General features: G+C 50.9%; 1 protein-coding gene across 5 annotated transcripts in view; it reads right to left on the reverse strand.

Moving 5' to 3' along the window:
• TRPM4 (transient receptor potential cation channel subfamily M member 4) overlaps positions 1-12,195 on the reverse strand; it is a 33,996-nt gene that overhangs the window by 21,071 nt on the left and 730 nt on the right. For 3 of the 5 annotated variants that reach the window (XM_015592166.2, XM_025048467.1, XM_025048468.1), the window contains exons 3-10: positions 8,446-8,620; positions 7,980-8,160; positions 7,634-7,797; positions 7,298-7,481; positions 4,629-4,690; positions 4,296-4,487; positions 3,880-3,979; positions 243-355 (exon numbers count right to left, since the gene is read on the reverse strand). In XM_015592166.2, coding sequence (XP_015447652.1) covers positions 243-355; positions 3,880-3,979; positions 4,296-4,487; positions 4,629-4,690; positions 7,298-7,481; positions 7,634-7,797; positions 7,980-8,160; positions 8,446-8,620 — 1,171 coding nt within the window. Of the gene's footprint in view, positions 1-242; positions 356-3,879; positions 3,980-4,295; positions 4,488-4,628; positions 4,691-7,297; positions 7,482-7,633; positions 7,798-7,979; positions 8,161-8,445; positions 8,621-12,195 lie in introns of those variants that run through there. The other 2 variants (XM_025048470.1, XM_025048469.1) reach the window with 2 other exon arrangements.

The following is a 12,195-nucleotide window of genomic DNA, read 5'->3' on the forward strand; positions in this document are numbered from 1 at the left end:
GGAAGGAAGGAAGGAAGGAAGGAAGGAAGGAAGGAAGGAAGGAAGGAAGGAAGGAAGGAAGGAAGGAAGGAAGGATAGATGAAGAGAGAAGGAACAAGACAGGGATAGATGGATAATCAGAGAGGATGTACAATTAAGAGAAGGCCGGAAAGGCCATCATGGAAGACGGGGCCAAATATCAGGGAGGAAGGAGAGTGCGTCCCCTTTTCCCGATCCCCAGCCCCCAGGTCCCGACCCCTCACCCGCCACTGGATGTCACCCCGGAAGAGTTCACTCTGGGCAATGTCCACTCGGTTCCAAGCCACAGCCAAACGCAGCTCGTCCAGGTAAGCTGAGGCGTCAGAGCTCCCGCAGGCTGCGAAGGTGACAGGGAGGGAGGCAGGACTCAGAAGGGAGGTAGGAACACGGGATCAGTGTCCGATCTGCTTCTATTTGAGATGCCTGACATTTAAATTCCATACAAAGGGGGTGTTGTCGAGCAGAGTCTGGGGTCTTTAAGAAGACAGGCTATTACAAGCATCAAGTCATTCAACTCAGGGGCAGAGTGCAGGCCAGTGGTTCAGAGCCCCCAAGAAGGAGGAAGAACCATTTATTCATTTAACATTTACCGTGATCGGTTGTGGACCAGGCAGTGGGAGGGGTGGGGAGAGAAACTGGATACAGTCCCTGCCCCGAAGGAGCTCATTCCAAGAAAATACGTCCCAGAACGTGATCAGGGCCCAAGGGGGCTATGGTCACAGAGGCTTGAGTGATCCCATCTGAGAGCCTAGTACAGGTACAGGATGGGCATTGAGGTGGGGCTTTTCAAAGACCAGCAGGATCTGGAGGCGTGCCTCGAAGGTGAAAAAGAACCTTCCAGGCTGCAGGAGCAGCTTGGGCAAAGGCCCGGGTGCAGGAAAACACAGGATATGATCACAAACGTGAGTCACGTGGATTTCCTGAAACTTGGGGTGTGTGTGGGAAAAAAAGAAGTGACAGTAGCTGAAAATGAGGTCGGAAAAAATCCGAACGTTCGAGAGACTTTAGAAGACCTCGGTGGTCCTTAAAATGAGCAAGGAAGATCAAGAGGCCTTTGAAACTTGGATCCACCAATTGAACGGCCACAAACACGTGCGCTCAACAGGGGCCAGAAATTTCGGGGGCGAGCGGTGGGTCCAAGGAGAAGAAAAGCCAACTGTACACACCGCCGGGTCTCAGCGCACTTGTGGGGCACAGTTAGCTTTTCTTTCTGTCTCTGCTTTCTCAACATCTATCTCCAAAACGAAGGACTTTCGTCTCGTTTCGGTCGTTCCCCAAATTGTCATGGTACAACTAGGCGATGGTGGACATGAGCAGGGGGCTCCGAGGCCACTGCAATCCCAGCTCCGCCAATGCCAACTGAGCGACTTCAGGCAGGCCACCGACCGGCGGGAGCCTCGGTTTCCTCATCTATAAAATGGGAATCATGATGGTAGCCACTGCGGAGCACTGTTATCAGTAATAACCGCGGGAAGAAGCTCCAAACTGGGAGGAATTGACAGCTCCAGCCGCGTAACCACGCGGATTGAGAGGTGAGGAAGCACAGATAGCAATATACCTAGGACCGCACGGCTTTATATTTCTTTTCCAAACCCAGAAGCAAATTCAGAGAGAGACTTTCTAAGAGTCTATGAATCACCCCCTGCTTTCCTCACAGGGAAAGGGGAAAAAAAAGAAAAAAGATCTATAATATCTTGCATTATATTCTGCCTTAACATGTCACCATTTGTCACCTGCACCTCCCTCGGGCCTTGAATTCATGCTCACCACGTGCCACACCGAGCTCGGGGTCTTTCCCCAAACTGACCTTCCCCTGCGTCTTCCATCTCAGGGATGGTGCCTTTGTCCACCCGGTAAACGAGGGAGACCCCCAGGTGATGTTCTCGTCCCTCCCTTTACATCCCCCAGATCATTAGTTCCCCACGCCCCATCTCTCCTGCACCCCACTCTCTCTGCCTAGGCCCCCCGACTGCGCCCACGGCTCCGTCCCACCCTGCCGCCATTGCTGCAGTAACTTGCTTATCCTCGGCCTGTCTTCTCCTCTCTTGTCTGTCCCCGCATGATCCCAGAGGGTCCTTCTATACACAGGACTGGTCCTCTCGTCCTTCTCAGGACAAAGTCTCAGTCGAGGTCCTGGGTGGTCTGGCCCAGCCTATCTCACTGGTTTTGTCTCCAACGCTCCCTTTGTGCCATCCACACGGGCCTCTTACGTCTCCCCCAAACGCACCCCGTGCAGTGAGCTTGAGAGTCAGACACCTGAATTAAAAGGCCGACCCCTGTTACCTGGTATGACCTCAGGCAAGTCACCTTTCCCTTCTCTGAGCCTCAGTGTGTTAACTGCAAAATGAGGAGACAATCCTTGCAGGAAAGGATGGAGGATCGGGGGCCATAATGCATGCCGAGTGCTCGGCACAGTGCCTGGCTCGTACTAGACTCTTCAGGAGCCTTCGTTCTCTTCCCTTTTCCTCCCTCACCTGCTGAAACCCCATCTATTCAACGATGCTATCGCCAAGCCGCCGGCCGGCTCCAATTTCTCCCCCCCGCAGAGTGTGATCACGCCCCCTTTTGCAGACGATGGAGTTAGAACACCGCCCCCTCGAACCACATCTCACAGAGCTGCTGCGTTTTCTCCCAAGCAGCTCGAATGTTCACTTCCGTAAAGTGAATCGGATTTGCCCACCGTTAGCTTTTATTTCAGGATGTGTCCCCAAAAGAAACAGAATTATGTTTAAGAAGAGCTCCCAGGGACCCGGCACTGCTCCTAAGCGGCTTCTCGGTCCCACGACATTCCACCATTTTTTCAGAGAAAGAGACTAAGATGCAGAGAGGGGAATGAAGCCTCTTTCTCAAGGTCACACAGCAAGGAAGGGGCCAAGCTGGTATTCGATGGTAGCTTTATCTGACTCCAAAGTCAGAAGTAACTAACTATTCCTTCTGCTTCCACGGAACATGGTGGATGCCAGCGGGGCTGAGAACGCATTAGAAAAATAGACGCTATGCCTCTTGGGAGTTTTTATTTAAGTGCGTGTTCTCTTTGTAAAATGCTTCTGACACCAGAAATGACCCTCCCCACCTGCACCCCCAGAGCCCTGGGAATCCTCCTTACAACGTATGTACCCCAGCTCCTCACCTAACTAAGTCCAAATTCTACCAGTTCTTCAAGGCCCAATTTAAACACCAGTTTCTTGAATTTTCCCCTCTTACTAACAGTGGTTCCCCCTCCAAGCTTTTGTATTAAATTTACTTAGGATTGTGTCCAAATAACCCTGGGGGGGATCTAGGGTCCTTGAGAGCAGGAAATGGGTCTGCTTTATTCCCTGGAGCCTAGAATAATATCTGTTGAATGCGTAAACGAGCTGCATCCCCGGCCACGACCAGGTGGCCATTATGCCCCCTACCTTGGTTTCCATCATTCATTCCTCTAGCGAAATATCAGGAGTTGCTCACTGAGAGACAGTGCTCTGGTTCATCTCTGACTCCCCCACCCCTCAGTGCTTGAAACATACTGGAGGCATGTAGAAGAGGAAGGGGTGGGGGGCGGTTAGATGGAAGAACGGATGGGTAGATGGATGAAGAGATGGAAGGATGGATGATGGATGGATGAACTGATAAAGGAGGAAAGGATGAATGCACAGGTCCAACAGAAAGAAAGTCACGTTGGGACATAATGAAACTATCTTGGGAAAACTGTCCACAAGCACCATGCAAACACCCAAGAAACACTGCAAAGGGGAATGATAAATAGAAAGAGATGAAAGGGGGCACGACCTGAGATTAGAGAGGACAGATAAAGTGCCAGGTCAGGAAAGGTGTCCAGAGTTTAGTGGAGAGAAGGGGAGGATTTGGGGGTCCAAGTCTTACCCTTGACGAGAGCCCTCAAAACGATGGTCTCAAATTCCTCAGGCCCATCCTCAGATGAATAGACTGTCAGCAGCTCCTTCCGGGTCATGATCCTCTCCACCTGCAGAATACCAAATCCCGCATCCCCGCAGAGACACAGGAAGCCTTCAGAACCTAGTAGTCTAGGTGCCCAGCAACTGTCTAGTCCCAGAACTCCGGAGTCCAAGCCCCCAGGCCTCTCCTCCCTGAGACCCAGGAGTTGAGACTCCCAGCCCCTCCTCTTTCAGATCTACAAGTCTGGGCTCCCGTTCCTCTCCTCTTCCCTTAGACCCAAGACTCCCAGCCCTCAGCAAGCACCCTCTTCTCTCGAGACCCAGGAGTCCAGGTCCCAGCTCCTTTCCATCTCAGAGTCCAGAGTCGGGCCCTCAGTGTCGTACCTGGGCCTGCAGGACCTCAGGGTCCCCTGTGGGAAAGAAACGCCTAATCCGATCTCGGGCGTCACCTCGTCTGCCCCCTCCATTCCCTGGAGCCAGAGTGTCTTCCAGGATCTCCGCCAGGCAGTCCGCAGCTCCCCCAGATCCGGCCACCAGCAGGCAGGGGAGCTGAGCCTGGGTGGCATTCTCTATCCGCTACGAGATAAAGGGGGCAGTGGGGTCAGGGAAGGCAGCTGTCCACCCCACCTGGAGTCCAGATCCCCAGTCCCCTCCTCCCCTATGATTCAAGGTCCAGGCCACCTCACCCCTTAAACCCACACATCTGGGCCCCTATACCTTCAGCATCTTCTCATCACCATCAATCAGGAGGAGGAGGACAGGGATGTCAATGCCGGTCCCTGAGGAGAGAAGAGAGACGGGGTTTTGGTCACCTCCCAACATCCTTTGCAGGGATGGGAGAGAACCACATTTTCCCAGGAGTCCCTGGGGCGAACATCGGCTTCTGCCTAATCCTCCGTCCTGAGGCTCATGGGAATTGTCTTGTCTCTGAATGTGCTCAAAGGGGCCAGATTTTGAAGACAGTAATGCATGCTCATCTCCCCAAGGAAGGAGGGGGCTGAGGGCCTGGACTCCTGGGTTCCCGAACAAGGCAGATGTTTGTGGCATAATCCTATAGTTGATTAACCACCCAAGAGCCAGGAGAGGATGAAAATTCAACCAGAAAATGAAGGAAATAAGAAAAAGAAAGGACTATCCGAATCCAATAAGGATATTTACCAAAACCCAATAGCAAAATCTGTAAGACAGTTTTCTACGAACTCTGTTCCCATTAAAATAAGAAACGAGACAACACTACTACTATGCACACTCGTTTGAGAATAATAATGTAAAAAAAAAAAAATGAAATAATTGGAATGAAAACTCGCATTTTTTTAAGCTGGAAGACACAAAGATATCTATTTGAAGAAAATATAATTTATAGTCTCAGAAAGTCGTAGAGACTCCGCTCAAAGTAAGTAAATATTAATAAGAGGATTTGGAAAGAGAATTGATATAAATACACAAAAATCAAAAACTTTTCTCCAAACTAGTAATAATATGTATCCTATTCATGTTGTGATAAAAATATATATATATAAAATACCTAGGAATTAATTCTCCAGAAAGGTATGACATCTTTATGAGGAAATTTATAAACCTTATTTAAGGACAAGACCTGAATTAATGGAAAAGCTAAGAACATATTAACCTGTCCCGAAGTAACACACAAATTTAATGCAGTTTGAGTAAAGGAGAGGGGAGGAGGGTTTAGAAGTGTTTTCCTTGTTTTTCATGGAACAAAATCATTTTAAAATTCATATGGAAGAATAAATGTCAGAGAAGAGTTAAGATATTTTTGAGGAGGGACAGTGAGGGGGAACTTTCCCTAATTAACATCCAAACATCTTTAAACTACTGTAATCAACATAATTGGCACAGGATTAGAGAGATAGAAGAGAAAAGGGTTCAGAAGCAGATTTCAATGTATGAAGAAACTGAATATATACTGAATATTATTTCAAATTTATCTGGAAAAAGATGGCTTATTTATTAAATGGTCATGAAGAAAACATGGCTTCCTGTTTGGCAGAAAAGAAGTATAGATGACTCTCTACCTCAAAACATGTAAAAATCATTTCCGGATGGATTAAATTTTTAAATATGAAAATATAAGATATTAAAAAGAAGACAGAGAGAATAGTTGTATAGCGATGGAGTAGGATGGACCTTTGTTAAAAAAACAAACAAACAAACAAACAAAAAAAACAGGAAACCCAGTGGCTATAAAAGAAACAACAAATATATCTAACCATATAAAAACAATGGAATTTTATAGAAATAGAAGTCATAATTAAAACATTTTTTAAACTTTACAATACATCTAGTAATCCAAAGGTTATTATCCACAGGATACAAAGAAATCCTATAAAAAGATAAGAAAGAAAAAAGATGAGAAATAACCCATGTAAAAAAAGAGGAAAGAAGATTTGAATAGACTATTCAAATTTTCTCATAATTGAGAAAATTTGTTTGGCCAACAATACATATAGATTTGTAGTTCTCAACAATATTAGATAAATTAAAAATCAAATTAAAACTAAATCGGTGGTTGCCAGGGTTTGGGGTACAGAAGGAATGAATGTCTTCATGGTGACAAAAATGGTCTGTGTCCTGACTGTGAAACTGGTCACAAGAATCTATAAGCATAGATCTGCGCACTCCCAAAAACCGTCCTGCTGTATGAGGATTTTTAAAAAATAAAATTAAAGTCGCCAGAATTAAACGGACACTTTTTTTACACAAAGGATGTGTTTGCAAAGAAACAGCGTTTGTTTAGTTGATAGTCTTCATTGTATATATTTCTATTTCATCAATTTCTGCCCTCGTCTTTATTATTTCTTTGCTTCTACTTTCCCTAGGTTTGATTTCCTGTTTGTTTTTTTTTAATTGGAGTTTTAAATCATTGTTTTTCAGCCTTTCTTCTTTTTGGGGTATATGCATTTAAATCTATGGATTTCCCTCAAAGTATTGCATTAGCTGCATCTCAAAAACCTTGGCATGTCATATATTCATTATCGTTCAGTTCAAAATGTTGTCTAACTTTTTTTTTCTTCTGTGACTCGTGGGTTATTTACAAACTACAACTCAAGCAACGATACAGATGAATCTCACAGAAATAATGTCAACAGAAGAATCCAGGCTCCAAAACGCGCAGATGGGGGCTTCTGGGGGCTACTAATCTGCTGATTCTTGATCTGGGCGCTGATTGCATAAGTGGGTACAGTTTGTGAAAAAATTCGTCAAGCTGTCCACTTACCTGCATTTTTAGATTTCGAGATAAAGATCGTTTTAAAGCACAGCGAATGATGGGGGAAAGCACTTGGCCATAGGAGGCTCGTCCTCGCCACCGCCACCAAATTTCGACCAGGCGGGAGCGCAGGGATCCTGAGGCTGAGGCCACTCACCTCCCACACCTGTCTTCTGCTGGGCGATGTAGGACTCGAAGCGCAGGCGGAAGCGGGTCTCGCCGCCCAGGCGGCCGTGTGTGCCGTCGTCCACCAAGAAGAAGGCTGAGTAGTTATAGTCGAGCGGAAACTGGACGCGGTCCTCGGGGTCCCCACGCCACGGGTAACTGGCCGGGAACGAGCCCTGGGGGTCACGGAGTCTTTCCATCGGGCCTCAGAGGACAGACACCGGCCCCTCCTGCACCCCAAGACCCAGGAGTCCCAGCCTGGCCCTTCCTCCCTCAGACCCAGAAGCCCATGGCCAGAACCTCTCTCTGCCAAGACCCCGGCTCCTACCTTGGGGTTGGTGAGGGCCTCTCTATTCTGCACGACACCCCAGGGGGCCACGCCCATGGCCACCACCTTGGTGCCCCCAGTGCTGGCCGTCTGGTGGTCCCTCACAGCTACACCAACGTGTCGGCCAATGCCTGCGTGCAGCCCCCCAGTGACAATCCAGGCCCCTACACGGAGACAGAGAGTAGTGGTGAGGTCCAGAAATACGCAGGCGTGGAGAGAGAGAGAGAGATTAAAGACTGAGTCAAGAGCCCATACAGAGATGGAGGGGACACAGCATCCCAGAGAAGTGGGGAGATGAGCAGCCAGCCCCAGCCCAGGAGGCAGAGCCCCCCGCACCCTCAGTCACCTGTGCTCTGGGCAGCCCGCACCAGCCCGCTTCGCAGCAGGTCCTGCAGCCAGGTCTGGAGGATGGGGCCCCCCGACCCCCCCAACACTGACACCACCAGGTTCGGGGCTCGGAAGCCCCACGTGCGCGTGACCAGATTATACACGGTAGCTGGATCCGTGCGGTCGGAGAGCCGGAGGAACTGTGGACACACGGGAGGAGGGGACACGGAGACGGGGACACAGACGGGGACAGGGACCCAGGGAGGAAGGGACAGAGACATGAAGAGGGGAGGACAGAGACCCAGGGGGTAGGGACAGAGAACCAGAGCGAGGGACACAGAGACCCAGAGCGAGGTAAAGACAGGGATGGGCAAATGGGGAGACACAGTGTTCAGCTGGGGCGCCTCCAGACCCCAGCTCGGGGAGCCCCCGAGACATGCGGTCCCACTGGCCAACCCCAGCCCTGCCCAGGCATGCGGCCTCACATTGCTGGCCTTGCGGCCAGAGCCCAAGAAGTCCAGGTCCCCGAAGGCATCAGTGGGCTTCTCCGTGGTGTGCAAGTCACTGTCCCAAACAGTCACCACGGCTGCCCCGAACGCATCCTCCACAGCCACTGACAGGTGGGCACTCCGGGGACGCCCACACTGGCACAAGGTCCCTCTGGTGGGGGGAGGGATAAGGGGAGCATGAACCCCAGGGGTGTCCCCACCAGCCCCAAACATCCTGGAGAAGTGTCCGTACTTCTGCCTGACTCCTCAGCAGCACCCCCCCACACACACACGGGCCCCGCCCCGCAGTCACAGTCTGCACTGACCCTGACCCTGACCCTCCCTGGTTCCAAAGAGCCCGAGGGAGAGACGGTGAAAGGAGAGACACAGTCACCCTTCCTGGCCCGAAGTGGCAGTGGCTCAAGAAAGCCGGAGCAGCGTGGCCTGCAGGGCCCGACACGGCAGAGCGCAGGGGCCTCCCAAGAGTGTCCTCGCTGCCCCCAGTCCAAACAGATAAAATTCAGCATGAAAAGAAAAATCTAGAGAGATGTGTGTGACTTAGGGCAAGGAGCTTCTCTCCTCTGAGCCTAAATTTCTTCCTCAAATGAAAAGACCATAATAACACAGCCTAGAGCTAGAAGGAGCCTGTGACAAGCGGAGCCGGTGACATGCACAGTGCTTCCTGGAACGAGGGCTGCATTCCGGACCCAGTCGGAAAAGAGACTGCACATGAGCTCCACACACAGCTTTAAATAACCTTGAAAAACAGTGCGAAAGGCATTCCTTTCTGCAGTTCTGATCCCTGGCGAGAGGCTCGGCTGGCGCCAGGTGTTTGAGGCCCGGCCCTTTGCTATTCTGTCTTCTTGAAAGAGGACAGGCACCTCCCGCTCAGAAACCTGGGCCGGCAGCAGCATCCGGCAAGAAAGAATATACTTCGACTTGCTTTTCGCTGGAATCGCCTTTTATAACTTGTTTCTTTCTCTTTGTGGCAAACGGAACAGGCTTCCCAGTTCCCGTGTTCACATATGACACTCTCCCCTGCCCCCAAACAAATGTGCGCGGAGCCTCGCGATCCAAATGTGATTGGCACCGGGGTTTTAAAGGGTAAGGAAATCTGGGTTTGGGGAACGGGGGATTTATTTGCGAATGTGTCTAAATCTCTTTGGTCCCTGACTCCAGGGGGGATTCGGATCGTAAACGAAGTGAGCACAAGCGGCACGTGGATTCGGCAAAAGTTGTAAATTGGGCAAAAGTCGGGAAGACACTAGGCCAACCGATCCACACGTGGGATGAACGGAATACACTCAGCCCGGCTCCCGGCACGGTGGAGGATGCGCCCCCTCCTTTCCTACTCCACTCCAGGGTCCTGGCATGCCTCAGTTTACCCACCTGATCCTTTTACCCATCTCGGTCCCATCCATGACCCCCTCATTCCCTTTCATCTACTTCCCATTAGCCGCTCCCGGCAAAACTCCTCAGGGAATGTTCCAGAACTTGAGCTGTTCCATCAGCAGCCCCTAGCCACATGGGACTCTTTATATCCGAATAAATTAAAACCTAATACAATCACAGATCCGGTCCCTAGATTGCTCTGGCCACATTTCGAGTGGTTAGGAGCCACAGTGGCCAGCGGCTGCCCTGTTGAACGCGGATACAGAGCATCTGCACCATCGCGGAAAGTTCTGGTGGACAGCTGGCAGACTCCCCCTCTGCACTTCTGCCCTCTTGCCTTCCCGCCTCTATGTGAGGCCATCAAACTGAAATTGTTAACGATAAGATCAGCAATTACCTGCCCCTCCCCAAATACAATGGCTTCTATTCAGGTCTCATCTGACTATCACCAAGTGGCACTGGTCACAACTGATAGACTCTGGTTCCAGAAATCCTTTGCCTTGGCAGAGTAAACCTGCCCTCCCCCCACCCACACACACAGCTGCTCTGTCCTTCCCTCCTCTGTGGCTTTCTCTTCCTCTGTGCCTCCCTTGAGTGTAGGTGGTCCCCAGATCCAAGATCACATGGCTCCCCTACACAGGTCTCAAACTCGAGGCCCCCAGGGGCCAGGCAAGTAACTTAAGGGAGAGAAGCATCAGGTGGAAAATAAGTGGACGTGTCGGAGGCTGTGGTGAGTTGAGGGGTGCAAGTTTGAGACGGATTTTTAAAACTGCATTTCCATCACACACAAAAAAATATCAGTCATAGACTTGCCAGTTTGCGACCTCCCTAACCTTACGCCTTTGCCCCGTGATATCACACCTACTTCTGCAGTTTCTGTTACCACTGACATCAAGGACTTTTCAAACCCTGGATGGGAGACCCAGGCCCGGGCCTGCCACGCCCACGGGTCTCCCTGGACCCCTCTAACTCACAAGATCCCACGCTGAGCTCCACAACTTTTCCCAAATCTGCTCGTTGTCAAGGGTTCCCCATCTTGGAATCAACTCCGCTGTCCCCCAGGCCCCAAACCGGACACAATCCTCTCTCCTTTTTCCCCAAATCTATCAGTCCCCAAGCTCCTGGCCTCGTCCCCTCCTTTCTGTGTCCTCACAGCCCTGGCTCAGACTTCTTCCCCTCTCAGGCAGACCTTCATCCAAACTCTTCCCGGCTTCCCAAACTCCTGTTCATCCTCACACGGCCCCCAGAGGGTCCTTCTACGCCCAGAGCTGACTCTGCCCCTCCTGTGGTCCCCTCGCTCCTCAGGACAAGGTCCCAGCCCCTCGGGGTGGCATTGGAGGTCCAGCAACGTCCGGCCCTCCCAACCTCTTCGGCTTCCTCTCTCAAGTCAATGCTTCTTGCATCCTGAACTTTGCTCCATTTTCAAGCCGCACCACCCTGACAGTAGGGGACAATTTGCACATGCTCATCTAGCTCCTGGAATCACGTCCTCATTCCTCTCTCCAGCCTGCCTTCAACGGTCAAACTCCAGCTGGCCCCTCCCCCAAAAGACATTAGTGACACCCTGTCTCCTGCCCAGTCTTAGCCAGGCTTAGCCTCTTCTCGTCTCCCACGGGGACCAGCGGCATGTCCTTTGCGGCTCACGTCCCCTGGCTTCACATCACCCTTCTCACGCCAGATCAGAGGTTTCTAAACTTTCTTGACCACATTGCCACCAGTAAAAGTTGTGAGCAGTCACCCCCGGAAATGTATGTCTATTCGTTTAGACATAATTGCAAGCTGAACAACAAAACACACACTAAATTAGGAATGCTGACGTTTCTGCACCTCCAAGACCCTCTCGGGGATAACTAGAAAGCCAGAACCCACTTGAGAGACTATCACCCGAGGTCAGGAGCTGCCCCAGAGTGGCAAACACCCCGTCCCGCCCACGCGGTGTCCTGGCACCCAGCGCAAGCTCCGCGCCTGCATGTGTAGTAACTGCTCCCTTCCCAGGGGGAATGCAGACATTTTTCAGTGCTTATGCCATGCCAGGCACTGTTCCAGAAACATCACAAGCATTTAATTCTCACCAGAACCCCAGGAGATAGGGTCTGTTTTAATGCTCAGGACAGATTAGGCCGCGAGAGGTGAAATGATTTGCCCAAAGCCACACAGCACGTGTCCCCCCAGGTGAAATTCGACCCCTGGCAAGGCCCGCGCTCCTGGAAAGTACGCTGTCTTGGGAGCGCTGAGTGAAGGTTTCTTGGATGGATGGATGGATGGACGGATGGATGGACGGACGCATGAAACAGACAGTCGAGAGAGCAAAACAGAGAAAGTGACCCGAGGAGACAGAGACACGGGGAAGGAAGG

This window comes from Pteropus alecto, unplaced genomic scaffold (assembly GCF_000325575.1).
Source record: "Pteropus alecto unplaced genomic scaffold, ASM32557v1 scaffold41, whole genome shotgun sequence".
NCBI classification, from domain to species: domain Eukaryota; kingdom Metazoa; phylum Chordata; class Mammalia; order Chiroptera; family Pteropodidae; genus Pteropus; species Pteropus alecto.